General features: G+C 40.2%; 1 protein-coding gene across 12 annotated transcripts in view; it reads left to right on the forward strand.

Moving 5' to 3' along the window:
* Positions 1–25,711, forward strand: part of ROBO2 (roundabout guidance receptor 2) — a 770,916-nt gene that overhangs the window by 591,842 nt on the left and 153,363 nt on the right. For all 12 annotated transcript variants that reach the window (XM_086934061.1, XM_086934068.1, XM_086934067.1 and 9 more), the window contains exons 9-13: positions 4,897–5,102; positions 5,614–5,695; positions 7,620–7,785; positions 8,823–8,989; positions 17,705–17,826. In XM_086934061.1, coding sequence (XP_086790187.1) covers positions 4,897–5,102; positions 5,614–5,695; positions 7,620–7,785; positions 8,823–8,989; positions 17,705–17,826 — 743 coding nt within the window. The remainder of the gene's footprint in view (positions 1–4,896; positions 5,103–5,613; positions 5,696–7,619; positions 7,786–8,822; positions 8,990–17,704; positions 17,827–25,711) is intronic.

Below are 25,711 nucleotides of genomic sequence, written 5' to 3' on the forward strand. Positions count from 1 at the left end.
GAATGTGGCAGTACGGCCAGCACTGCTTAACTTAGAACTGGGGGACCAGGTTTGAGTCCCAACTTTGGCTCTGCATCCTACAATTCTGAGGAAATCACTTATTCTTCTTGTGAATAAAATAATAATAATCTGATCTTGTGCAATGTAGTTGGTGCTCTTATAAAGCGCTCCAATGCCCTTGTGCAGATTTCGCACTACATAAAACTGCAAAAATAAAATATATGCATTTGAGCCAATTGGATACATTGATCTTCTATACATGCATCATGAATTTGTAATGCTGGGCTGAGTCCTAACCATACCACTTCTCACAGACAAAGTAAATAAAGATGTTTCAAATCTGTCCACAAATATTTACTCAGTGGATCAAAGCTACTGAATCCTAAAATAGGATATTTTCACTCACTTTACAGAGATGCTGCTGATCAGAGCTGTAAAAAGCTGCAGCAGCATTTTCATTGCATCTGTATTCATAAGTGAAAGAGTCGTAGTCAGCAAATTGTTGTGTCTCTTACACATGAGCAGTCTGGAAAAACATGCACTTCTTTACTTAACAGATGGCGGAGGAGATGTTTTGTTCACTGACTGGTTTTGGAAGTAACATGTTAGCAAAAAGGGAACCTGGACTTTTAATTCGTACTCTCCATAGCCCTTTCCGAGGCAGAGCAAGTGTATTTTATATTTCTTGTTGGCTTTTCTTGTCCGTGTTGCCATACTTTACATTTCTCAATATCATTTTTATGGTTGATATCTGCAATGCCTGGTCCAGGCGGCAGGTAGGACTGACTACAGCAGCTCATGGATGCATTATTGAAGCGCGCGGGGTGACGAAGCGTCCTAGAACTAATACAGTCCTCACCGGAGGAAAGATTGTTTTAATCAGTCTGTGCTCCCTGAAACGAAACGACCGAAGCACAGACATGATTGATGTCCCTCCGCTGATGAAAACATACTAAATGCAGTTCCTGAACATGATAGGTGTCAGAGCACAGCACTGGGCGCATTTCTTTCGGGGAATATGCAGCGACTTGGCAGCCGCCGTTGTTTACCTGGGCGCACCAGTCATTCTGTCTGGAGCGTATCTTCCACGCAGGGCAGTCGACAACGTCATGCGTTTCCTTCCTCTCTTGACATGGCCATTGATTGCTATTCAGTCCCCTATGGCTGGAGATGGACAGCACCGTGTTATTGAACTTAAAGTCCACTGGGGGGGTCTTTCACAGCCTTGACTGTACATCACAATAGCAGCCGGGTACCCACAATGCAAAAATACACACATCTATAAACACGGGTTCTTGGAGTAAATACATGGAATATTCTAGAATAGAAAATATATGCATAACTATTCTTGCTGTCTGGCTCTGGATGGCAATTTCTCCTCATTGCTAAGCGTTTCAGAATGAAGGTGTACTAGGAGAAATGCACCAATGTTTACATGTTCTATATTTGTGTAGCTCAGCATATGAGCACTCGAAAAGATTGTTAACAAACATTAAATATGGATGTTTTAGTAGGTCCAAGAACCAGTACTTAAGGCTTAAAGGTTCAGTCATAATTGTATTGAGTGGTAGTTCCGCAGGTTTCCATACGTTTTCTGTGACGATACCACCCTACATAATGATGGAGTTCAACAGGAGCAGGACTACACCATGTATTATCTCCTGCTAAAAGTAGGTGAGATAAGTGAGTTGAAAAGCACCTGAAATACAGAAAAACATGCAGTAAATGGCCTGGTATTCCAGACCACACATGACATTTCCTATTTCTGCTCTCAAATTTGTAATCATCTTTCAGAGAGGTGGCAGTACCACTTGGTGTTATAATACAAGACACAGTATTGGGGTGCCTTCTTTGCTGGCCAATTGATAATCTGGCCCTTATTGTATTGGATAACTTGGATTGCTTCTCAGCGTGCGTAATGTTTTTTAAAAAATGATGATTATTTGAAATATTGATCTTCAAGTTTATATTCAAAGTATTTATTAAAAAAAATACAATCCTGGACAAAATAATGTATATGTTAATAAAATGTCTGGTTAAGATGTCAGGAGATCTTTATAAGGATATCTTGATGGCACCAATAGACATGGAATTAAGGTTGAAAATGTGGGCCAAGAAATCCGAATTGCTCCACTGCCATATCTATGGTTGAGTCCATTGATAGTATAATTCCCCCACGTCTTTAACTCCAGACAAGCAGGAGCCTCATGTTCCAATTTCAAACAATTACTGAAAACAGGCCTTTATCCATTCAAGCCTCTGGCTTCCCTCTGTACAGCTAGAATAATAAAAATAACTACCCCTGTTCAGGTCATCTCTTTTTCAAGGCCTGTTTCTATGCTCATTAGAAAGTCTCATAATTCCAGAAGCATTGAAATCAGTAATCATTAAGCCACTTTAAAGGATGGCATCCCTGTCATCACATGAAATGAGCAACTGATACCCAACTTCCTTGTTACCCTTCTTAGGGATTCTTCTGGAAAAGCGCATCTTTACCCAGTTATAGAAATTTATCCACTGGGAAACACTGCTAAATGCGCTTCAAATTAGCTTTAGACCAGGACGTATTACTAAACTTGATGTCACCTTGGTCTTGGATGACCTCAGGAGTCTAATGGATGGAGATGGTGCCTTCTCGCCGTTTTCCTTACACCTCTAAGTGGCCTTTAACTTTTTGGCAACCACAATATCTTTGAGACATGTAGAAGTTGACATTACAGAACACGTCTGAGGAATAGCTTAAGTTCTGAGCAATTTAAAACAGTTTCCCTATTAGCCAACACCTCCAACCCTAAGACTACTAGCTGTGGAACCCCCAGTGCTCAATGCTATCAGATTCCTTTTAACATATATATGATATCACTGTCAAAGCTACTGAAACTATTTAATTCGCAAATGTACTTGTACACTGATGATGCCAATTTACCCTTTGGGTTTTAAACAAAGACAAAGCTACAACATTTCTTCCTCCCTTTCTATGGTCAGTTATTTGAAGGCTCCAACTTTCTCAGGTTAATTCTGCTAAAGCTGAACGGTTAACCACAACAACATAACTTTACCAAATGGAACCCAGAAATCTGACCAGAGGGCATTGGCTCACCGCTCAGACCTGTAAATCATGTCCTCAACCCAGAATGCCTCATTGATTTCAAACTTTCCCTGGATACCCTTTGATTTCTAATTTATCCTGGAAACCTGAATTCTCTGCCTGCTACTTTTTACATTCACTGGACACCCTATGTCTATGATTGCTAGTTTTCATAAGTCAAAATCTTTAAACAAATGATATCTTGTATTCTGACTGATCAAGTTTCAGTTGTCAAAGCACTAGTCCAGTTGAGATTGGACTATGACATAATCTAGCTTGGTTCCCGTGTCTAGACCTTTATTGAGATTTCAGCTTTTACAAAACACTGGGCCACGGCGCATCTTATGATAAACCTGCTATGACGTTATCAGCACATATTCTACGGGCTTGGCGCTAGTTCCTTCTAAGCTCCAGAAATTATTCAGGTTCATGATAACTATGTACAAAATTATAAACCAAGCAACACTGGACTTCAATGCCTCTAATTACATCCTTTGTACACTTATTTCCCCTCTACACTCAACACAGCACATCTTACTGGATGTTCCTAAGACAAAGACTGCTACTTTTGAAGACACTGATTTCTCAGTAGCCGCCGCTAAAGTTTTGAATGCTCTTCTAGCTATGCATCAGGAACACTCTTTACTGAACTTCCACAGCAATCTTTAGTTCTGGCTTTTTGAACAGTATTATTGCTTCTTTTAAAAACCTTGCACTTGTATACATTTTATCAGCCTTGACTCATTCTATTGTGCAACTCAAAACTCTTCCGTATTTGTTCGTTTTTCCTACCTTGATTGTACTGTCTGTTTTGCAAATATGTTATTTCAGGAGTTCCAAGAACCTAAAGCATATGTTGTGCTTTACAAATAAAGATACATCTTCGCATAAAATGATTGTGTTGCCAGACAAGCGTCCAAGCAGGAATCCCAATGTGAAACTTCGAATGACAGAAACATGAGTCACCCTCTGTAAAAGTATTTAATTATCAAAATGCTCTTACAACCTTATCAGTTTGGGCTAAATATATGAATAATTATGGGAGGATATCTGCACAGCTAAAAGGTTGCCCATCAGATTACAATAATTTGCCAGTCTGAAGAGACATCTGTAGGCTTAATCTTTTGAATAAAAGGATATTTGGTTGTGAATCAACTGGATTTTCTTTGGCAATAAACACCTGTTTGGGCCCTAAAAGGAAGAGGCACTCAAGAAATCAGACCAGGCATGTGACATTGTACTACATTACTGCAATTTGTATATAATCATCTTGAATAAGGTGAACAATTCAGCTATCATGAGGGTTACTTGGCCTCAAAGTACAACCTTATTTCTTTAACCTTGGGTTCATTCTACTGGCTACCCATTCAAAAGGGCTCTTTTAGAACCCAGGATTATTACTCGTAGTGTTCTCCGGATTTTATGTATTCAAAATGTACCTGTTTGTTTTCTTGTCAGCCCTTGCAATAAACTGATTAGGTGCTTATCTATGTCCCAATCTCAAGACCTAGATACATTTAATCATGTTCCTAAAAATGAAATCAGAGATTTTATAGTTTAGGAAGTTTCTTAGACGATGGTTAGTCAAACACCTTTCCCAACCCTCTATTTCACTGGGTTGTACTTTGAGAAGTTTCAGTGACTGTGCATTTTGTAAACAATGGTAGAAATAACATAGCAATATAATGGTATTTATATAAAAATCATTGCAGTACATAATTGGCATGATTGAAAATGTGCTGTTTGTGACAGCAACTAACGATACAAAAGTAGGGTGGCTTTTTGTGATGTTTTGTGCTTTGATTTAGTTTCAACAGATAGACCTCCACCCATCATCCTTCAGGGCCCAACCAATCAAACACTGGCAGTAGATGGAACGGCTGTGCTCAAGTGCAAAGCAACTGGTGAACCAGCCCCAGGCATCAGTTGGCTTAAGGAAGGACTCAGTTTCCTGGGACGAGATAGTAGAATTTCCATGTTGGAGCAAGGTTCTCTGCAGATCAAAGCTCTACGGGTGAGTTTACACAACCCACAATGTACTGCATGGAGAACGTCCTTCATCAGAATGTTGAGTGCTCACAAATTGGGCTCCATGCTTTCAAAAATGTCGCTATCATGCACAATACCTACTAAATAAAACACAGGCTTACATGTGACAAAACACACAAGATGTCCAAAGATTATAGACAATGGATTTTCTGGAATTTAACACATCCAGGATCTGTCCTTTATCTGTGTTGTTCCTCGTGCCCATTATGCTTTCTACTATGAAAATATGAAAGCATTTGCACTTATCCATTAGTGGTGGTGGAGGGTTATATTTTTATTGTGCCCATGAAAACAATGATGGATCTCTGTGTGTTTGTGCCACAGGCATATAATGTGATGGTTTCCGTCATCTGTAGTAACAGTTACCAATGGTATGCTTTGGCAAATGTGCATGTCTACAATAGGTTTCTTAGTTGAACAAAAGAACAAATATAAACATCATGGAAACTCTCCTGTATTATCTTCTTTGTGTGCAGGCGTCTGATTCGGGCACGTACACTTGTGTGGCCACAAGTTCTAGTGGGGAGACTTCCTGGAGTGCTGTTTTAGATGTTGCAGGTACATTGATTTCTTTTGATTGAATCCCATATTATAATTAGTACATTGTAATGCTTTTATGCCCACGTGACCCTTTATGTATCCAAGAAGGTGCATGACAATTCAAAAATAAGTATTTAATGTTATCAGCAGTTCTATTAATAGTTTCTTTAGCACATATTGACTAAATGTTGCAGTCATTTTTTGGGAAATGTATTATGTTTTCTAGAGATAATTATATCATAATTGATTTTTCCTTCTTGGATTAACTCTGTCTGCATTAATTGTTTGAAGATCCATTAACTCCATTGTCATCCTTGAGAACTTTTTCCTGAATCTTATAATGGCATTCCTTTACCTTCCAAACTGCAATTGGCACAGGGTAATGACATCTCCATGGAGACGTCTTAATGTTATAGGGCGTGTTAAAATTGAAAGTGTGTTTGCATGGATAGACTGACTGCACTTGTCACAGAGAGTGATATGTTTTAACGCATGTGAACAGTGTTATCATTGTATGTGATTGTGTATGTAGTATGTAAAAAAAACAGCAACAGAACTGCCACACCTTTCTATCTACGAAAGGAGAATGTAGGTGGGAACAGGCTTGCTATTATGGCTTGACCGACAACAAGGCTAGAGGTAACCTTTTGTAAAAAGTAAACGGACTAATTCATTTGCCCTCTACAGAGAAATGCCCTTGACCTTTGCAGTTGAAGAAAAGTTCACTCTTGACTACTTTTGCCACATATTCTAAGCACTCTTTAGTATAACCTTAAAATCTTTATTACCTCTTCAAAAGGGCTGTAAATGAGACCCAAGCGGGGTGGGGAGGGCGCTGTAAAGAAGAATGATAGGCTGTTCAACAGATAATTTAATAAGATTATGAAACTTTTGTATTTTAACATGCATATTGATGATTTCCGTGCTGAAGAAATGGATCAACAGATACAAGTATTCAATATGGCAAAAGAAGATTTTTACTGATGTTAAAGAAGGTTAAATGTCCTTCTTTTATGTTGCTCCTGTTACAAGAAGATATTGAAGATCATTGCTACCAAACACATGATTGCCTTCCTTTTAAATAAAAAACAGAGTTAGGGCCATAGGCAAGATAACAAGGCAATTTAGAGTGGTAAAGAATAAAGAAAAAAACAGCTAAAACATCCTAAATGATAAAACTTAGTAGATAACTAAGTGAACATCTAAGCCAAAGAGATCAGGTCCTAAAATGTTGCTTCCATTGGAACCTTTAAAAAAACAGTAGTACAAGTGAGAGAAAGAACTGATCCAAAAATACCCCACCAATGGACAGTACTTGGAGTCAGTAAAACATTTATTTTAAAAGCTCAATAACTGCTATACGTACCAGCAGCTCTGGAGTACATTACTAAAGACACCTACTCAGTATTATTCTGGTGTAAGTTAAAATTCATAAATTAATTCAAGTGCAATTTTTTTCATTTATTTTGCACTTGCACTCCTGAATGGGCAATCAGAGTGCACCTTTGTACATAAAACCCTCAAGTATTTTAAGTACACAAGACTTTACGCAGCTTCTATGGGTTCTTTACTTTTAAACCATAATTCACTTATTTGCTTGAACACATAACTCCATTGGTATTCAAAGGAACTCAGTAACTCGATGTTGTAAATTTCTGGGCCTGAACCAAATAATTGTTCAATTAGAGAGACCAAAGCAAAGTTTATGATCCCTGATAAAGTAAGGAGATGTGTGTGTCCTTTCCTATCAAACCAAAAGGAAATCATATATGATGATTTTCCTATAGAAGTAGAAAAGAAATAGAATAGCAACGGTTTTTAGGAGTGAATCTTAATGTTCCATATATATTTTAAATGTATTGCATATAGGACCAAGCTTGTGTTAGTAAACTCTGGTAAGTGGTTGCCAATAAAATGTCCTATGGCTTTGTAATTCTTACAGAACCAGGAACCGCAATATTCAACAAGAATTATGATTTAATTGACCTTCCTGGGCCCCCGTCCAAACCTCAAGTCACTGATGTTACGAAGAACAGTGTCACCTTGTCCTGGCAGGCAGGCACACCAGGGAGCCTGCCAGTAAACTCGTATATCATTGAAGCTTTCAGGTATGTGAACTATGTCATCCCAGACACTTCCTAGTTTGTTATAGCTGACATTTAGCTTCCGATCTTCTGGTATTACCACTGCCTTTTGCTATTGACCTTGTGCACTAATTAATTGGTCTTTCATGTTTTCATCATTTTAGTTTGATGATTACTATTATTAAAATTTTGAAAGCACAAAGTGGAACTTAACTATATCCCCTTAACTCAAATATTACACTCTGCCAAACACTGAAAACGTATAGTTTTATTGCTAAAATGTTTAAAAAGGGGGCTAAAGAATTGAAAAATATTCGGTGCTTAATGAAGTAGTGTTTGCATATTTTAATAAACACCACATCAGCACGTACCATTGAAAGTCTTTGCATTTTTATTTCTTAAGTTTATTGAAAAGCATCCTAATCAGGAATTATGAACATTGACCATAAAATGCAGTTAGGCACACCAAAAGGCATCTTATGGAAGACATAAATATATAAATTGGAAAGGATGAAATGGGGGATATTTAAAAGAATATTGCTTATAAGGGAAATGCTTTTTTAGAGACAGACAGAACTTCAATTAAGAACGTTGACGATTTTCTTTTAAGCAGTTCCCCCCTGTGTGTGATTTTTAATGAAGACAATGATAGTGACACTTGTAGGTCCACGAGAACTGTATTCCAGTGATAACGCAAATGGAGCCGGAGTCTGGGATGTTATTCAGGAAGACTTCTGGATCACTGAATATGTGTCACAGAACACATCTAAAATGGAGGGGACTGTTATGTAAGTGCTGAATTTGTAATGGGACAAAGATGCACATTTTTAGTTGTTTGGGTGCTCTGTTGCTGGTCACAAGGAAATACACAGGAATTATTAGAGATCTTGACACATTTATGCTTTTTGATTCTATCCTGTGGGATTGCTTCTAACGTGATCTTTTAAAACAATATTATATTGTATTTTTCAAAGCATAACAAATAATTCTATTTTGAAACTCAATACAGTAGCCTAACAAGCAGAACTGAAGGTGTTTTTTTGTGTTTATTCCAATAACAGTCAATCAGTCAGCAACAGTTGGCAGACAGTGGCTAACCATGTGAAGACCACACTTTATACGGTAAAAGGACTTCGACCCAACACTATATATCTTTTTATGGTGAGAGCAATCAACAACCAGGGTCTGAGTGACCCCAGCACCATGTCAGATCCTGTGCGGACGCAAGGTAATTGTGCTGCAAAACAGCATAGTGTGTTATGTTATCCATTCATTACATTATTAATGCTTCTATTTCACATTAAACTAGATAACCTTTTTCACTTTGCCCTATGAAGGCAGTTAAAGTACACACTTCCCTTTCTTCATAACTGCATATTTTTCTTTTTAATACATAATCATAAAATATAAATGTGATGCAATGTAAATTTCATTTGTATGTCTCCTTTGTTGGTTGTTTGGTTTTGTCTCTTACTGCACCCATCTTGATTAAATACAATAATTTATATTTATCTTGAACACTCACTCCAGTGTAGATCAGATTTCCCTAGAAAATGCACAAGGTAGAAAGATAAAGGTTGCATGTTGATATGGCCAAATGACAAAAAGTATGTTTTACCCAGGGGTGCTGTTAATTATGTTGGCCCTAAGCAAACATGTGTACAAGGATTCAATCTCCAACAGTAGACATTGGAAGGAAAGGAAATTATGTTATTTGATTCACCCATGTTCCTTTACGTTTCGTGTATCACAGATACTCTGACACTGTCTCTCTTATCCCTGCAAATGTGGGTGGTGGAGAACCCTCTGTGAACCAATACATTTTAAATAATTAAGAGGATGAAATACTCCAGGTACCTGTTAGGGAGAAACAAGGGCGGGATCTTGTTAGTCTTGGTTAAGATGCAGTTTGTGGTGGATTCGGACTGAGGTTTTGATTATTGGGAGTCATTGGCAGGGGACATCGTATTTGTTGAGCATTAATTACACTATGGTGTAATTTAAAGCATGATTGCGGAAGTCATTTTTACATTTTGCTTGCTAGTTTATTGATGAAAGTTACTGCTACTAGTTCCAAGGTTGAATGGGGTGGTTTTACAAGAGGTGAAGTGAGGCAGGAAGCGGAGTAGACAAGTAGTATCTACCAAGCTTAGATTTTAGGCCACATTTTTCAAAAGTGTCTGTGTTGTAAACATGGATTGGTGAAGCAGAACATTTTCAAGACAAAGAATGACTTACTCTTACCAACCTGTTGAATGGTTTTACGTATGAGGTTTGGATTTCCTGATGCAGGCAAAGCCCTTACTCTGCCCTTTTCTTTAGGGAAGTTTTCACTCTCTGCAAACAATTCTCATTTCTTAATTGCATGAATACTGCAGTGAATACCTTAAAAGAGACCAATTAACTTTTGCTAGGTGTATTCCTCAGTGTTAAGTCACACCTGAAGTATATTAAGTTTTGATCTGTTTGATAACCAAATATTTTTATTAAAGACTGTTGAAATCTGAAAAATATGCAGTAGATTGTGGAGCCAGTATGGCAAGAAAATTATCAAACCAAAAACACATCAGTTGGCCTAACCTATACCTTAATTATAGTTACTGCTAGATCCGGGGGTCTCTAGTTGGCAGAGGTAGGTACCACTCTTCAAATAGGAACCCTTGCTTCTAGTCAGGGTAAGGAGCATACACTCTTTAGATAACCCTGCTCACCTCCTTGGTAGCTTGGCACGAGCAGTCAGGCTTATCAAAGGCAATGTGTAAAGTATTTGTACCAACACTCACAGTAACAGAGTGAAAACACCACAAATGGACTCCACAACAGTTTAGAAAAATAGAAGTATTTAGTAGTGTGGCTCACTGGTTAGAGGTGGCAGACCCGAGAGCAGAGGACGGCCCGGGACCAGGGTTCGATTCCCGGCGCGGCAGGTTTCTGGACCAGGGTCAGCGGACTCGATAATTCTCTCGCCTCGGTGCCCACTCTGATCAGCGTTCACACTCGGCAACTCTGGGCATTAGCTTGCTTCATCTTCACTAACGGCCCCACCAGACCGCCGGGGATGCCTGGTCTCACCCTGGAGATACCCATTAAGGGACCATCTCTCAGGGAAGCCAGGAAGGGTTTCGCAGCGGTCGAAGCGCCTTGGGACCCTCCGGGTAAGTAGTGCGCTATATAAATGCCTATACATTTACATTTTACATTAATCTAAACTAAACAAGACCAAAACAACAAAAAATCCAACATACACAGTGCAAAAATATGGTTTCAAAAGAGCTCTTAAGGTTGTGTTAAAATAATTCACAGTTGCGTCACGTTTTAGCCAACAGTACCTTTTAGATGCGACAAAAGTTCCAAGTTAAAGCTGCATTGTTGAAAAACAAGCGATGCGTCACTTCTGAGACCCTGGGGAGGCGATGCGACAACCCCGCTGGATGCAGCGGGCGTGTTCCGATGACTCCAATCTGTATGGGGAGTGATGCGATACCTTGTATGGATTAGAGTGCGCAGGTTTCATAATGAGCGTCTCCCAAAAGATACGATGCGATGATCTTCGGGACTGCGACGATCTCCGGTGCGGCGGCGATGCATGGCGCAGTGTCGATCTTCTCCTCTCGCAGCCCCTCAATGCTATGGCTCTGCGACGACTCTCGCAGCGACGTGATGCGGTCTGCAAGCAGGTGGTGCGACGATCTGATCCAGTGATGACAGGCTCTGCGACGATACTCGCAGCTATGGTACTTTTCCCGCACCCGAGCGATGCATTCTGCAAGCGAAGGATGCGTCGGTTCTTGCAGCGGCAACAGTCGCTGCAACGATCTCGATCTTCGCAGCGGCAGGAATTTCATCGCACTAACAGGGATGCACTCCGCAAGCGAGCGATGTGTGAAACTTTGCAGAAAGTCTTTAGTATCTTCTTTTCCAGCTTCCCGAACACAGGTACAACTTCCAGAGGGACCACAACTGGCCCAAGCACTCTAGGAAGGACAGAACTCTCCCAGTAGAGTTCAGGGAAGCTGGGGGTGAAGTCCTTTTGTTCTTGGGACTTCTTAACAGGGAGCCAGCTCAACTCAGACCCTTGGAGATCTCTTCAAGCAAGGGGACACAGCACAAAGCAAAGTCCTTCCCCTCTCCTTGGAAGCAAAGCAACTGCAGGTCAGCCCACAAACACACAGCAGGACAGTCCTTCCTCTTCAGTCTTCCAGCTTTCTCCTTGGCAGAGGTTCCTTCTTGATTCCAGGATGATCTAATTTTCTGTAGTCTGGCGTCCTGTACTTATACCACTAAACATATTTGTTCCCTTTGTGCAGGAGGGCTCTGAGCCCGGTCTTAACCACTTCTGGGTGCTCCTTGAGCATTTTGTTTTCCTGGCTTCTCCTTTCCTTTCAGAGAGAGGGGCAGAGTCGTCAGCCACCCAGCAGGAGGTGGAGCCAGCATTGTGGAAGGCAGGCACAGCCCTATTCAGGCCCAGGTGCTATCCCCTCCCACCATTCAAGATGCAGATGCAGTCATTCAGCCTAGGGCTGACTCATCCAGCCTCATGGGGGCTCTCCAGCCCCTGTCACCCTCAAACCAGACAGTCAATTCACAAACAGGCCAAGGCACACAGAAAGGGCAGATAAAAGAACAGCCACGTTCTAAAAGTGCTGTTCTCAAACACAGGATTTAAAAACCACCTTTCCTAAAAGATGTGTTATTAGATTCTGAGTTCAGGGATAGCAGACTTTTATGTCCTACCTTGCTCCTATGGGAATATATGCTGATAGCCACTGTAGCCAGCATTCCCCATGATAGCCTATGGGTAAGGTAGCCTTACAATAGTGAAAAAACGAAAATGGCTGTCATTCACTACCAGAGCATATCACCTGCACTAGTACATGCTCTACCTTTCACATACACTGCACCTTGCCCAAGGGGGGACCTTCCATAGGGGTGACCAATGTGCACCGAAAGGGAAGGGTTAGAAGTGGGGACACTGACCAGGAGGACATGGCAGTTCACAGACTGCAAACAGGCACTGCAGTGGCATGCCTGAGACACCAATTTAGGGCTACTCATGTGGGTGGCACAATCAGTGCTGCAGGCCCACTAGTAGAATTTGTATCACCAGCCCTGGCACACTGAGTGCACTTTACTAGGGACTTCTTGGTGATACAAATATGCCAATCATGGATAACCAATTACAATAACAATTTACGCAGAGAGCATATGCACTTTAGCACTGATCAGCAGTGGCAAAGTGCCCAGAGTCCTATTGCCAACCACAGGTCAGGGAAAATAAGGGAGGAAGAAGCAAAAAGTTTGGGAATAACCCTGCAAAAAGGGCTATTTCCAACAGTTACCATGGGAAGAAGGAACCTAAGAACATCTCTGGTTGCACACTACAATGCCTTTTGGCCCTGAACCCTCATCCACAGATTTGCCTTTTTCTAACTTTCTTCATTTTGAAACTTCCCATCTAGTATAAGCTAACAGTAAACTAGATTACTCACAGAACTTTTGCAAAAGTTAAGCCTTTTGGGTTCATATATCTATCCATCACAAAACACCCTAGAAATATAGAGGTATTTGTACAGTGGACTAGGCTGTATAGCTAAATTTCCAATCATGCATACTCAGTCACTAAAAGCAGTGTAAGATACCACTTGCCTCTTTCACTAAGAGTCCAAGGGGGTCACACATTGTTCCTAAATCCCCCCCCCCCTTTAAGAGAGATTGCTCTTTAAGAAAAATTGCTTGTTCTTCACGTAAATCCGCCAGAAGTTGATCTACCTCCACAAATACTAGGCTTGCCTAGCTTGCTAAGAATAACCCCCTTTCTACTTCCCATCCTCCATCGCTGTTACCACATTTTCAAGCTCTAAGAAACATGTTACCTGAACCCAACTGCTCTCTTGGGAAATCTTAATATCAAATGTGCAAGGCATTGTGTTTCTGATTTACACATAGTGTTGTGTATCCTGCACCCTCCTTGTTGTCTCTAGGCACATCTGTAAAAAAAAATGTTGTATATAACTATAATCCAAGCATGCATTTACAAGACATGCACATGAGTGCTACCTCCTTATGCACGTGACCAAATACCATCCTTGAAACTGACATTAAAGGAATGCCCTTCTCAATACATCTTGCTCGGCTACATTAGCCCTTTAAAAATCAGTGTGATTTGAATGGCACTTATCCACATTTTTCTGAGAAATGTGAGCACCTTACTTACCCAATCTCTGCGGGATCTTGAGTGACTAGTGCCAGCTGCCTGCTTCAGGGTTGCGATTCATGCCATGAAATGACTGACAAGTGCAGATCATTTCATATATATCATTTTATGAGCAGCACGATGAAAGGTTTCTAAAGAAAAGACAACCGCATCGGTGAAACTGAAGTTCAGCCTTCTCGCTTACACTCTGCATTATCAATGTAATGCCTTATTATCTACCGCCTCGTTCAGATACCTTAAATAACTGCTTTCAACAACACAGAAAGTGATAAAACAGGTGGCCCCATAATATGAATCATACTTTAATGAATAATCTGTAGGTAATTACAATGATTTGCAAATGTGAAATCCCATTAACTGAAGAAGTAGCTGCTGATATGCTCAGCCAAGTGCAGGTGCTTCTTTTTATAATAATCAGGATGAAAAAGGCTCTTAATGGATGAATTAGCCTTTTGTAAAGACCAGCGGGATTTGTTTTTTTTCTCTTTTTTAAGCGGGCAGCGACATCCGTCTGTTAACACACACATCTTCTAACACACAAATCTTCTGCTGAACTTGTCAGAATGATACTTCAATTGGCTGATCAATAAGACAGGCAGGTATTTGTTTCAGAGACTTCAGTTCATTCAAAAACCCTTAATAGTTCTAGTAATTTACTGAATAAATGTGATAAGCATGCTCATGTTTTGGGGTCAAAATGTGTGTTTTGCCCTTATGAACCGAGATTTATGATTATAAAATGAGATCCAAATGAGAAATAGAATACTTAAAGAGAACTTTCTTGGCATAAAAAGAAAGCACTTTTCCTACTGATTTCTACTGACTAATATTAAATGCTGCAAATAAATTAATTGTTTAGCAGTTGGCCCTTGACTATGCACTTAAAGGACTGCATCACACAACTTCTCATACAATAGTTATCACTAGCTGTTTACAATTAGGTGTTATATTTTGTCGCTTTCACCTACAAAAAGTTTGTTAGTCATCACAAAATGAACTTGTCCTGTGTGCACTAGATTGCTCGGGTTTTAACAGTCGAGGCTGTAAAAAAAGATTATACATTCAAGATATCCTCATTTAACTGTTCATTGTGTTTCTCAATAGGATCGAGGAAAGCTTTGCTGTCAGGTCTGTAGCAGGCATTGCCTCTGCCTCACTTTGAAGAAAGAAATGCGAAAGTAGAGTTTACCAGAAGAAAGTCTTGCAGACAGATAGGGCCACATGCATCAAGCTATTTAGGAATCGCAAACGGTGCGATTCGGTAAAATCGGCCGTTTGCGATTCCTAAATACCTTTTTACTATGCATCAAGCATTTTTGGAAAAATCGCTATTTTTAGCGAATTCCAAAAATGCGATTGCTCTTAAGGAATCGCAAATTTGCGATTCCTTAAAAGCAATGCATGATTAATTTTAAAATTGCGAACTCGCAATTAGGGGGGGCAAATTACCACGAGGGTGAACCTCGTGGTAATTTGCGAAAATTGCTTAAAATGCTCAAATTAGCATTTTATACAATGTCATGTTACAGACACACATGTCCTTAGGACATGTGTGTGTGAAACATCCATTTTAAAATACATTTCAGGGGTGCAGGGGGGGGTCCTTTGGACCCCCCCCCTGCACCCATGGAATGCATTAACATTTTGCAAATTCCAATTTGCGAATTCGCAATTCCCATTGATTCCTATGGGCCTTTTGGCCCATAGGAATCAATGAGAATTGCGAAATCGCAAATTGGAATTCGCATAATATTTGCGATTCGGTAAAAATTGCGATTTTTACCGAATTGCAAATTTTATGCAATTTTATTCATGCATCCCGTTTTGCGATTCCTTATTTGCGATTCCCTAAAAATCGCAAATTGGGAATCGCAAAAACGGACTTTGATGCACGTGGCCCATTGACTCACGATATGGTTTTCAGAGAAGCCTAGATGGTGACACACGTTTGAGAAAAACAAGAATGAAAATGAGTGTCGAGTCCTCGGCATGGGAGGAATATGCTCTCTCTCTTTCACTGTAGCAGATTGGGCTTGTTTTTTGGACAGTTGCCAGTTTCCATACTTGGTGCTTTGTTAAAATAACTGTAAAGGCCTCATTCGCAAAGCTATTTCAGTGTTTACTCTGACTTGCACATGCAAATGTCAGTTTTTAGGGTGGGATTGCAGGCGCCTTACACAAGGGGGGTGGGGGGGTTGTGTGTATAAATCACCCCTTGTGTGTGGGTAATGTGCTGAAGGTTTTCACAGAATGTACACATTTGGGAGTATTGCCAGACTTTCTATGAACTGTTTACACTGTAGAGTTTTTGGGAGATTTACTTCCATCAACATCAAAAGCTGAGGCCCATTGTTTATGATGCATAACATACACCGCTTAGTAATATATAAATTTTTACTCTAAAGATGCCAAACCTGGCACTCTTAAAAGAAAGTCTACATGTCTGGAAAGGTATTGCGCAAATGCAGAAAGTTCGATGGGAGGTGTGAGACACTCGCACTTAAAAATCATACAATGTGCTTTAGACAGTACAGTGTTTCATGTTGCTAAACTGCACATCCTGCTATACAGGCAACATTTGGAAAAAAATAGTTTTTTGTTATTCTTTCAGGTGTACGTAATCTAGTGAGACAAGATCATTGTAATAGTCAGATTCTGATTAATAATAATGTATTTTCTGCCTGAATCTCATATTGCCCATCTAGCAAGACGTCACCCATATTCATGGCTGACCTACCTCACCGCATGAATTTCACTGTCTTCTCGATTCTCTATACTCCCTACTGGGACAAGATGTACCCACTACCAACATCTACCTCTTCTTCTTCCTATCCCTTTTTTTATAGCACGGGTCATATGTACGTGCATTACATGTGTACTTACTTCTAATGTGAATACCGTTTTTAGCAAACTTTTTGTTTTGAGTTGGGACCATCCCTCATAGTCTGATCCAAAAGTCCTATGGTTTTTTTGAGGGTGAGATTTTCGTTGTTGTTTGTCGGAGTAGATGGGCAGGCCCTGAGTACTTAAGGAAGGAGAAAAATACGATACGTGTAAAAGTATTTCCCCATGGTGAGTTTCTACAACAAACAAGACTCTGGTATAGCTTTTGCCTAGATGCATATTCCAGGTACAGTGACTGAGTCACATTTCTCTAAATTCTGGAAAGAGAAAGGCTGGGGATTTTAGTTTCATTTGCTTCAGAGATATCATTAATTGTTTATGGCTGTTACCCATAATCTTGTCCTGCTTAAACTACAGCCTCCAGAGATCACTTTGAAACATGGTATATAGCGCCAGTAGAGCTAGTGCCATATCCGATGCCTGGTCTCTACTTTCATTCAGCTGCAGGCAATGACCAACCATAACACTGGCTGGTGTGGATGCAGTGGGTAACAAGATATATTTCTACCAGGTCTGATGTCTCAGTGGACTAATGTGGTCACAGCAAGAATATGTATTTGACCCCATGGCCACAGAGTTGGACTCTGTCTAGTTTTCAGGAAATGTAGATAAACCTGTGTCGACATTGATATTCCATAATTGTAATCCAAATCCATATTAATACCAATGGGCATGTGTTTCGCAGATAAAGTATGCAAAGAATCCTCATATGTGAATGTCCAAATGTATATTACTGTATAGTGGCCTGAAAATAACCCTAATTTGTTTGCCAATGTTTTTTTTCCTGTATTGTTCTGAACCGTCACTTTATATGTTTATTGGCAGACATCAGTCCACCAGCACAGGGAATAGACCACAGACAAGTACAAAAAGAATTGGGTGATGTAATTGTTCGGCTACACAATCCTGTTGTACTGACCCCAACAACTATTCAAGTCACCTGGACGGTAAGTCCTCAATAAAGCACTGCATTCCTATTCTTGTTTGCGGTGCGTGATTAAAATGAACGTTCCTGACCTCAGTTGTCATGATTGATTCTTATTTCTTAGTGCAATAGCTTCAGCATATGTGTTTCCAGACAGTAGTTTGTTTTTCTTCAGTTATTTTCTGTACTCCAAACCTTCAAAAGCTTTAGATAAAAAGTAACTAAAATATACACTGTATGATTTCTCATTAATGCCCGAAATTAGATAATTCTGGTAAATAGAGTGCAATTGACTGATATAGATTTATGGCAGCACCTTTCTGTTAAATTCAAAAGATGTCCATAAAATATTGAAAAATGCCAACAGAATATATTTTCCACTTCACTTTTCTATGTGACTTCTTTGGCAGCAAAAGCCAGCTGGAGACATTTCCAATAATTGCCAGGTGTTGTTTACTATTAGAGTTGCACCTCTCTGTAATTTCCAGAAATACTGGTTGTGGTGAACAGTGAAAATAATGTTTATTTCTGGACAGATTTTCGCACTGTGCTATTACTGATGGAACACCCTGCACTTGACATACGCTACTCCTGATTCACCCTCAAAGGAAGCTTATTCTAGTAACACATGACTCATCCCCTATGGATAACCTAAGTAACTATTTGTACTCTTATAATAGGTAAACCTACTTTGTACTTGCACCCAGCATTCCGCATGATCCCACCTTCCCAGGGTGAGTAGAACAGCACTGAAAGAATACAGAATGTTTCAGAGAGTCAGGGAGTAATTATGAGTTTGGCGCACAATTGGATCGCCAAACTCGGAGTGGGGGTGCAGTGGTAGTCGGGACTGCTGCACCAGTGCTCTGACCACTGTATTACAACTACGGCGGTCAGACCATCATAGGACCACTGCAACCACCATGGTGCACGATCTCTGGTGACGGAGCAGCGGTCTGAGGGATGCAATATTATGGCTTAGTCGCTGCGATACCATGATACAGCCGCAGGGATACAAGTTAAAACTAGGCCTCTAAAAATATATTTTCTAAATGCATTTAACAATTTAATTTTGATAAAATGTATGTTTTTAAGGAGCAATATTTTTTGAGCATATTTTACCATAGCTACAGAATTGTAGTGAAGCAATATTCCTCAAAGCCACTTGGTGCCTCATCAAGAGCATAGAGTGCTACATAAATGCCACTATAATACCATACGATGGGCTTAGACAATAATTCACAGTGATATGCTGGCTATACTGAGTATCCTGCGATGAGGAACTATCCAACTTACGGTGACTGGCATTATGATGTGCCATCTGAAAAGTTTAATACTCTAACACTAACAAATTGAATATTCTGACTACCAAACTCGTAAAAAGACATACTGTTTTACAGACACATACATGACTACTCATCCTAAACATTTTTAGAGAGTAGAGAGATCATGACTTACAATATGATGGAAAAACACCAAAAATCACCCAAGTAGACATGATATCGTATTTTTAAAAGGATTAAGCTGTTTCTACCAGAGACAATTCCCCAGTGAAGCAGAATGTTGATATCCCCTTGGGCTAAAACAAGACGCCCTGTGATGTTCTGCCAATCACACCCTCTGATTGATGAGAATTCACATATGCTTCATGGTATACGGAAATCATCCCGCGACTGTAATTAAAAATAAGTCTGCTATATGCAAAACAATTTGTTTTTTCATTTTTTTAACTGGTGGGCTGGAATTAGAATTAGATGTTCATTATCTGCCGGTGCACTCTTAAGAATTTTAACACAGATGGAACAATTGCTGAAGGCGATGCTGTGGGGGAATTTTGCACTGGAGATTAAGGGCTGAGAATTTACATGCCCAAGTGTATTCTGGATCGTGTGCTTAGACTGTAACTAATTGGGCTTTTCTCAGCCAGCCACAGTTGGAGGGCATGCAGAGCTTCAGTTCTTTGGAGCAGTTAAAGAGATTTATGTAATAATTTATCCTTTTCTAAATGGTGGTTTTTATTCATGACATGAGATGAAGAAGAATTGAGAAGAAAACAATGGAGTCCAAAAGTTACAACTTGGCATTTTCTCAACAACGATTCCACAGAGGAACCATCGGGATCAGAGCCCTGGGTGGATGTACCTTGCATTCACCACTCTCGCTTGTTTGAAGTGATGAAGTTAAAGAATGAGCTCCTCAGACTCCAGTAGTTTGCGGCCCTAAGAGTGCTGTGGTTAGCTTTATATATCATTTGCTCTGAGGCTTTTAAATCACAACCCAAAAGCGTATCCTTGCACCAAGCTCAAATAGACCAAAGAAAAAAAAGAAAAAAAAAGTTTATGCCTAGATATTACAACAGTTGAATTTAAATGGATGAATTGATAGATGCATTAAGTTTGCTTTAGCTGTGTCAGGGTATCATCCATAGCAAGTGAATGTTTAGCTGAGAATTCACTTCAGGGATACCCTGCACAATGAACTTTTAATGGAGATTCACCTAAGTGAGACATGGGAATAGGATGTGGATGAAGCACGTAACACCCACCTGGCCCTGCCAGCCTCTTGGTGTCTGCCAGAGTAATTAAGGTTGCCTTGGAAGACCTGCACACATGGTTGCATGGCCCATCATCAGTAGCTGGGGACAAGTGGGGCTAACAGTGTAATGTTGTGGCATTGGTGGGCTGTGTGAAAGGAGGAGGGAAACACGCTTAAGGGAAGCTGTTACTTCAATGGGGCCTTTTCCGTACTCCGGTGACAGCATTCACTTCAATGTAGTGAGAATATACAGTGATGTTTTGAAGCTGTGAAACAGGCATTGGGCAGATCCATGTAGTGAAATCACTAATGGCCTCTATTGCTCTGAATTCCCAGTACAGCAGAACAAAAAAACACCTGACGGCTGTGCTGAGCTAGTTTTACTAAAATGTAAAATATTATTTTCAGGAAAGCACAGGTGTGGGCCTTAACAATGATTTTATAGTTTTTGAAGATTCCTACCCTATTTTAGTGAATTTATATATTTTTTCAAATGCACACTTCAAAGTATTAGCATACCAGTTATGTTTATCTAAGTTCTTCACATAGAGAGTGCAGGTTAATGCATGTTGTCATTGTCTTCTTCTTTCGCTATATTTGAAAGTACGGTGTTTTCTATTACCATGGTTCATGCCAATCTTATGTTTTCATTGTTTGTTGGTAATATGGAAACTGGAAAACTGAGATCCTAAATCAGTGGTTGATTACGCCTCATTAGAAATTGATGTTGCTTTTTTTTGAATGCTTGCCTTTCTTGTTTTCAACTGCTCCTATTTCTTAGAACATGGATACTTACAGTATAGTTTCCCCATTAACTCGAACATGTAACACATACAACCAAGAGGATATAGCAAATAGCAAAAAAATGCATATGATGACATTTCCAGAAAAAAACAATATTTTTTTTTTTTTTCATTTCAAAAGAATTTTATTGTTATAAAGAAACAAATAAAGATACAGAATACAAGTAGAAGTGATACAATTGATAACAGATAAAAAGCAATCAGAAGCTGAAATTCAAAAATGAGTCGTAACAAATACATCCATAAACAAAAGTAGTCTGCCAAAAACAGAAACATGAATTAATTAAGATAAAGTAAGTAGCTTAGGCAGAGTCCACAATCAAGAGTATCACTATCAGCTGGTATAATCAGGGGAAGAGAGGAAAGGAAAGAAGAAAGAAGAAAGAAAGAGAAAAAGAGGGAAAAGATGGAAAAAGGAGAGAAGACAGAGAAGGAGGAGAAGAAAGAAGGAGAGAAGGATTTCCAACGAACTAACCCGACAAACAAGACGCCAATCAACCAGACAAATCGAAGGGATATTGGTCAACCAACCCCTTTGATGACAAATCCATATAGTTATCCAGAGCATTCCAAACCCCACTAGCAATAGATGGTGAAAGGTGAGCATGATCGACCGAGGTATAAGCACTTCGTAAAAAGGAAACACAAGCCCACCAAGTATGATAAGAAACAGAGGAAAACGATTTCCATTCCATAAGAATTACTTTCACTGCAATAGTCAATAGGAGATCCAACAGCTGTAATTCCATGGGATCCAAGGGGAGAGGGACTGGGGCAGCTAATGGACCCAATAGAATTAATGGGAAAGAGAGTTGGAACTTAATACCAAAGATGAGCATGAGGTGTTTGTGAATGAGGTCCCAAAAGGGTTGGAGGAAGAAAAAACAATTTCTAAGTTAATCTTCTAGATTGATTGAAATTGTGTTCTAGTGGCCTGTGACACGAAGCCACTGCAATGCAGTTGTGACTTAAGGAAGAAATATAAGAGAATGCCTCAACAACCTTTTCTCAATACAAAAATAAGTGTTGTTCTATTGAAAGAAATGTCAACAACATCTCTGATTAAACTATAGCATCACGTAATGACACAAAAATCAAAAACAATATTAAGTAAATGGTTCTTAGATTACTTTTAACACTACGTAGTAGCTAGCACAGCACGCATAACTTAATTTCATAATAAGCAACCACCCATTACTGTTTTAACTGACCATCAATAATGTAATTAATTGTAAATCTCACATCATTTAATTATTTACAAAGATGAGGTTTTGAAGCCTTATTAATTCCATAACTCTTGACCAGGACCACTTATTCGATGAACTGATGTTGGATTTGTAGAATACATTATAGGAACATGCTCCTCTTTATGCCATGTTGGAGGAGATGAAATGAACAGGTGCTTATATGTAATGATACTTTGTGATGATTGTGGCATTTTATTGAATGCCTTTTTGAAATCAGACGATTTCTCAGAAGGAACTAATCTTTCTCTCAATAGGATGGGGATCATTTTGACCTAATCCATTATATTTTAATACAAGCTATTTGGGGTTGGTCTGATTTATGAAATGTTCAAACTGTCCAACCTGGAGGCAATTAAAGGGTCAGGTTAGTTCAGGCAGGTAGAGCTTGTGGATATGCATATTATAGGTCCTGGTTTCCTACTATACATTGGCACTGACTGCAGCTCTAGGAATGGAAGCCTTCTTGGAACATCATGCTACTTTTCTTTGAATGCAGAGTGCAAGGCAGTCAGCATTTTCTTTGCTGTTCCATTAAGGGAGCATTCTATCAAGCCAAACATGGGTTGCCATCATGAACTATGGTGTTTGGGTCAAAGACCTGTTCTCCTAATGATACTTTCTTGAACATAATCTTGGTAGCGCCATGGCTATGGGAAATTATAATCTTGGTAGTGCCATGGCTATGGGAAATTATTTTACATTTGCTTCCAATGCATCCACTTCTTGGATCTATTATTGGCCTCATGGCCCCAGGTTCAAACTTGATGGATCCACTCACCTTCTATTCTTCATAGGCTGATCAATTGAGAAATACTGAGTTGTGTAATAAACACTTAACAAGTACATGTTGATATGATTATGTCCACCAAATCTGTATTTGCAAAGCCAGCATTAAAGATCGAAGATCTAGTCTAAGACCAGACTGGAATCAGAGGGGGGCTATGCCGCAGTTGGCCTGCATTCTGAACCTGTTTTAACACAACGGACATGCAGCTTAGCTGCAGGTTTACAAAATATTTGATCAGACTCGACCAGAAAATTTCAAGCGCATCGGAAGTCTTAACCTCTTCGATGCTCATGACAGCTCCTGGCCGTCATTAGTCACGGTGGGCGTGTGCTGATGACGTCCGGGAGTCGTCATAACCACACCCACAATTGGAATGTTTAGCACTGTGGCGGAATTCGCGCGGCATTGATGAGGTTAACTCCCGTGGCTACCTAAGGCCCTCGACAAGTGATGTTTACAACCTGCGTAGGAGTGACATTGTGTAACAAGCAGCCAGCCTGGGTCAGTAATTTGGGGTAGTAGCATAATTTTGAAAAGGATACATCAGCCACATAATGCTCTCAGTATTTTAGCAATGTTCTCTACACTTTTGATCATGTTTTATGTACTGTTATGTACTTTTATTAACTTTTGTTAGTATGCTGTTTTTCATGTAAAGGTTTTATACAAGCATTTAGTGCCAAAGATTTAATTAACTGAGCACTTAATAAAATAATCCTGAAACTTGAATAGTTAATGTATGTCATAGGTCTTGCAGGGAAAAAGTAAAATCCAAAGGTTTGTGGCTCAGAGAAGAGCACAACGAGCAGCATTACGGCATTATTCCCCATTCTAATGTGTGAAAATGAAATGAGGAGCTAACACCCCACATGCTAAAGGCTGTACCCAGCGCCATCAGTACTGGGCGTGATCCTCCCAACAAACTGGGGCACCTTGTAAAGGGCGTGACCTCCCAACAAACTGGGGCACCTTGTAAAAGGGTCCTTAGTGTTGTCACGTGTTCCTAACAACACAAACAATTCTTAATTTTGGAGTCAATGGAAACAAATCATGAAGATGTAGAGGCTGCAGGCCATCCCTTCACCTTGTTGCTTTATCTAATGCAAAGCTTAGCTTGACACCCTGCACACGGTAGTGGATAGCGGCTTTAAATGCAAATGTTTAACCTAATCCTATGGCCTTCACATCTGTAACACATTTAATTAATGAAAACCAAACATGGGTAAAAACAATCTGTCCTGATTTACAGACTCCCTTCATGTTGAAACAGCTGCTTAATGCTCGTCCTAAAAACACAGCTTGCTTCGTTCCGTATTAACAAGCTATTATTGTGAGTTATGTCCCTCTACCAGTGCATAAATTGGCTTAGAGTGAATGTCGGGATGTTTACAAAATGCTAGCAAAGTGTTTTAACATATACTGCAGAGTTTTCAGAGCTGGCACCTCTGATGAAAGACGTCTCAGTGTTTCTTTTATAAGTATACTCTTCCATTTCTTCTTTGACCTGTGAAATAGTGCCATTACTGGCTGATCACCGCTAATGAAAGCACAGAATGCCAATTCTCTAGTTTTTTAAGAGATGAAATGTATTCAAGTGTCTAGGGTTCATTATCAAACTATATCTACAGCCAAGAACGTACTCTACAGAGGCCCATATGTCTTTTATCAACAACTCCCTTTTCAGCCTCTAGTAGTCACAAATAATTATGCATCTAAGTTTAACTTGGATGTGTAAAACGACATTGGCAAATACAAGTTCTGTGATGCCGAATTGGAGTTCACAAATGTTTAGACATACAGGTGGATGTAATGTAATTTAGTATGATAGACAATGCAGGTGTTCGCAGGCTAAGGATTTAAAATGGACATTGAAGGAAGGTAAATCCCCACAATGTTGTAACTTTGTGCGTACTGACAAATTTTGAACTGTTGGACAATTTTAAATCACTATTTGTGTTTTTCCTACCTTTTGCCGCTGCCTGTCCTCCTTGCCCTTTTCCCGCTCCCCTAGCCCCGGTCCGGCACGGCTGAGTGCCGCTTGTTCCGGAGGGCTGACGGGGTTGCGGGCGTCATCTTAGGAGGGGCAGGAGTGGCCTACAGGTCAGCGCACTAGTCATTGCGCACCTAGTTCTTCAAAAGAGACGCCCCATGCGAGCGCGCAGCGGACGCTGAATACCCAGTGGCAGTGGGTTCGCGGCTGCTGTGGTCGCGTGTGGGCCTGCCTCGCTATTTTTACCTGTTGGACAATTTTAAATCACTATTTGTGTTTTTCCTACCTTTTGCCGCTGCCTGTCCTCCTTGCCCTTTTCCCGCCCCCCCTAGCCCCGGTCCGGCACGGCTGAGTGCCGCTTGTTCCGGAGGGCTGACGGCGTTGCGGGCGCCATCTTAGGAGGGGCAGGGGTGGCCTACAAGTCAGCGCACTAGTCATTGCGCACCTAGTTCTTCAAAAGAGATGCCCCATGCGAGCTCGCAGCGGACGCGCGCAGCGAGCGCGCCAAAGGCGCGCCTAAGGCAAGCCCGTCTGCGCCCGTCCGC

The sequence above is a fragment of the Lissotriton vulgaris genome, chromosome 8, assembly GCF_964263255.1.
Source record: "Lissotriton vulgaris chromosome 8, aLisVul1.2, whole genome shotgun sequence".
Lineage (NCBI taxonomy): Eukaryota > Metazoa > Chordata > Amphibia > Caudata > Salamandridae > Lissotriton > Lissotriton vulgaris.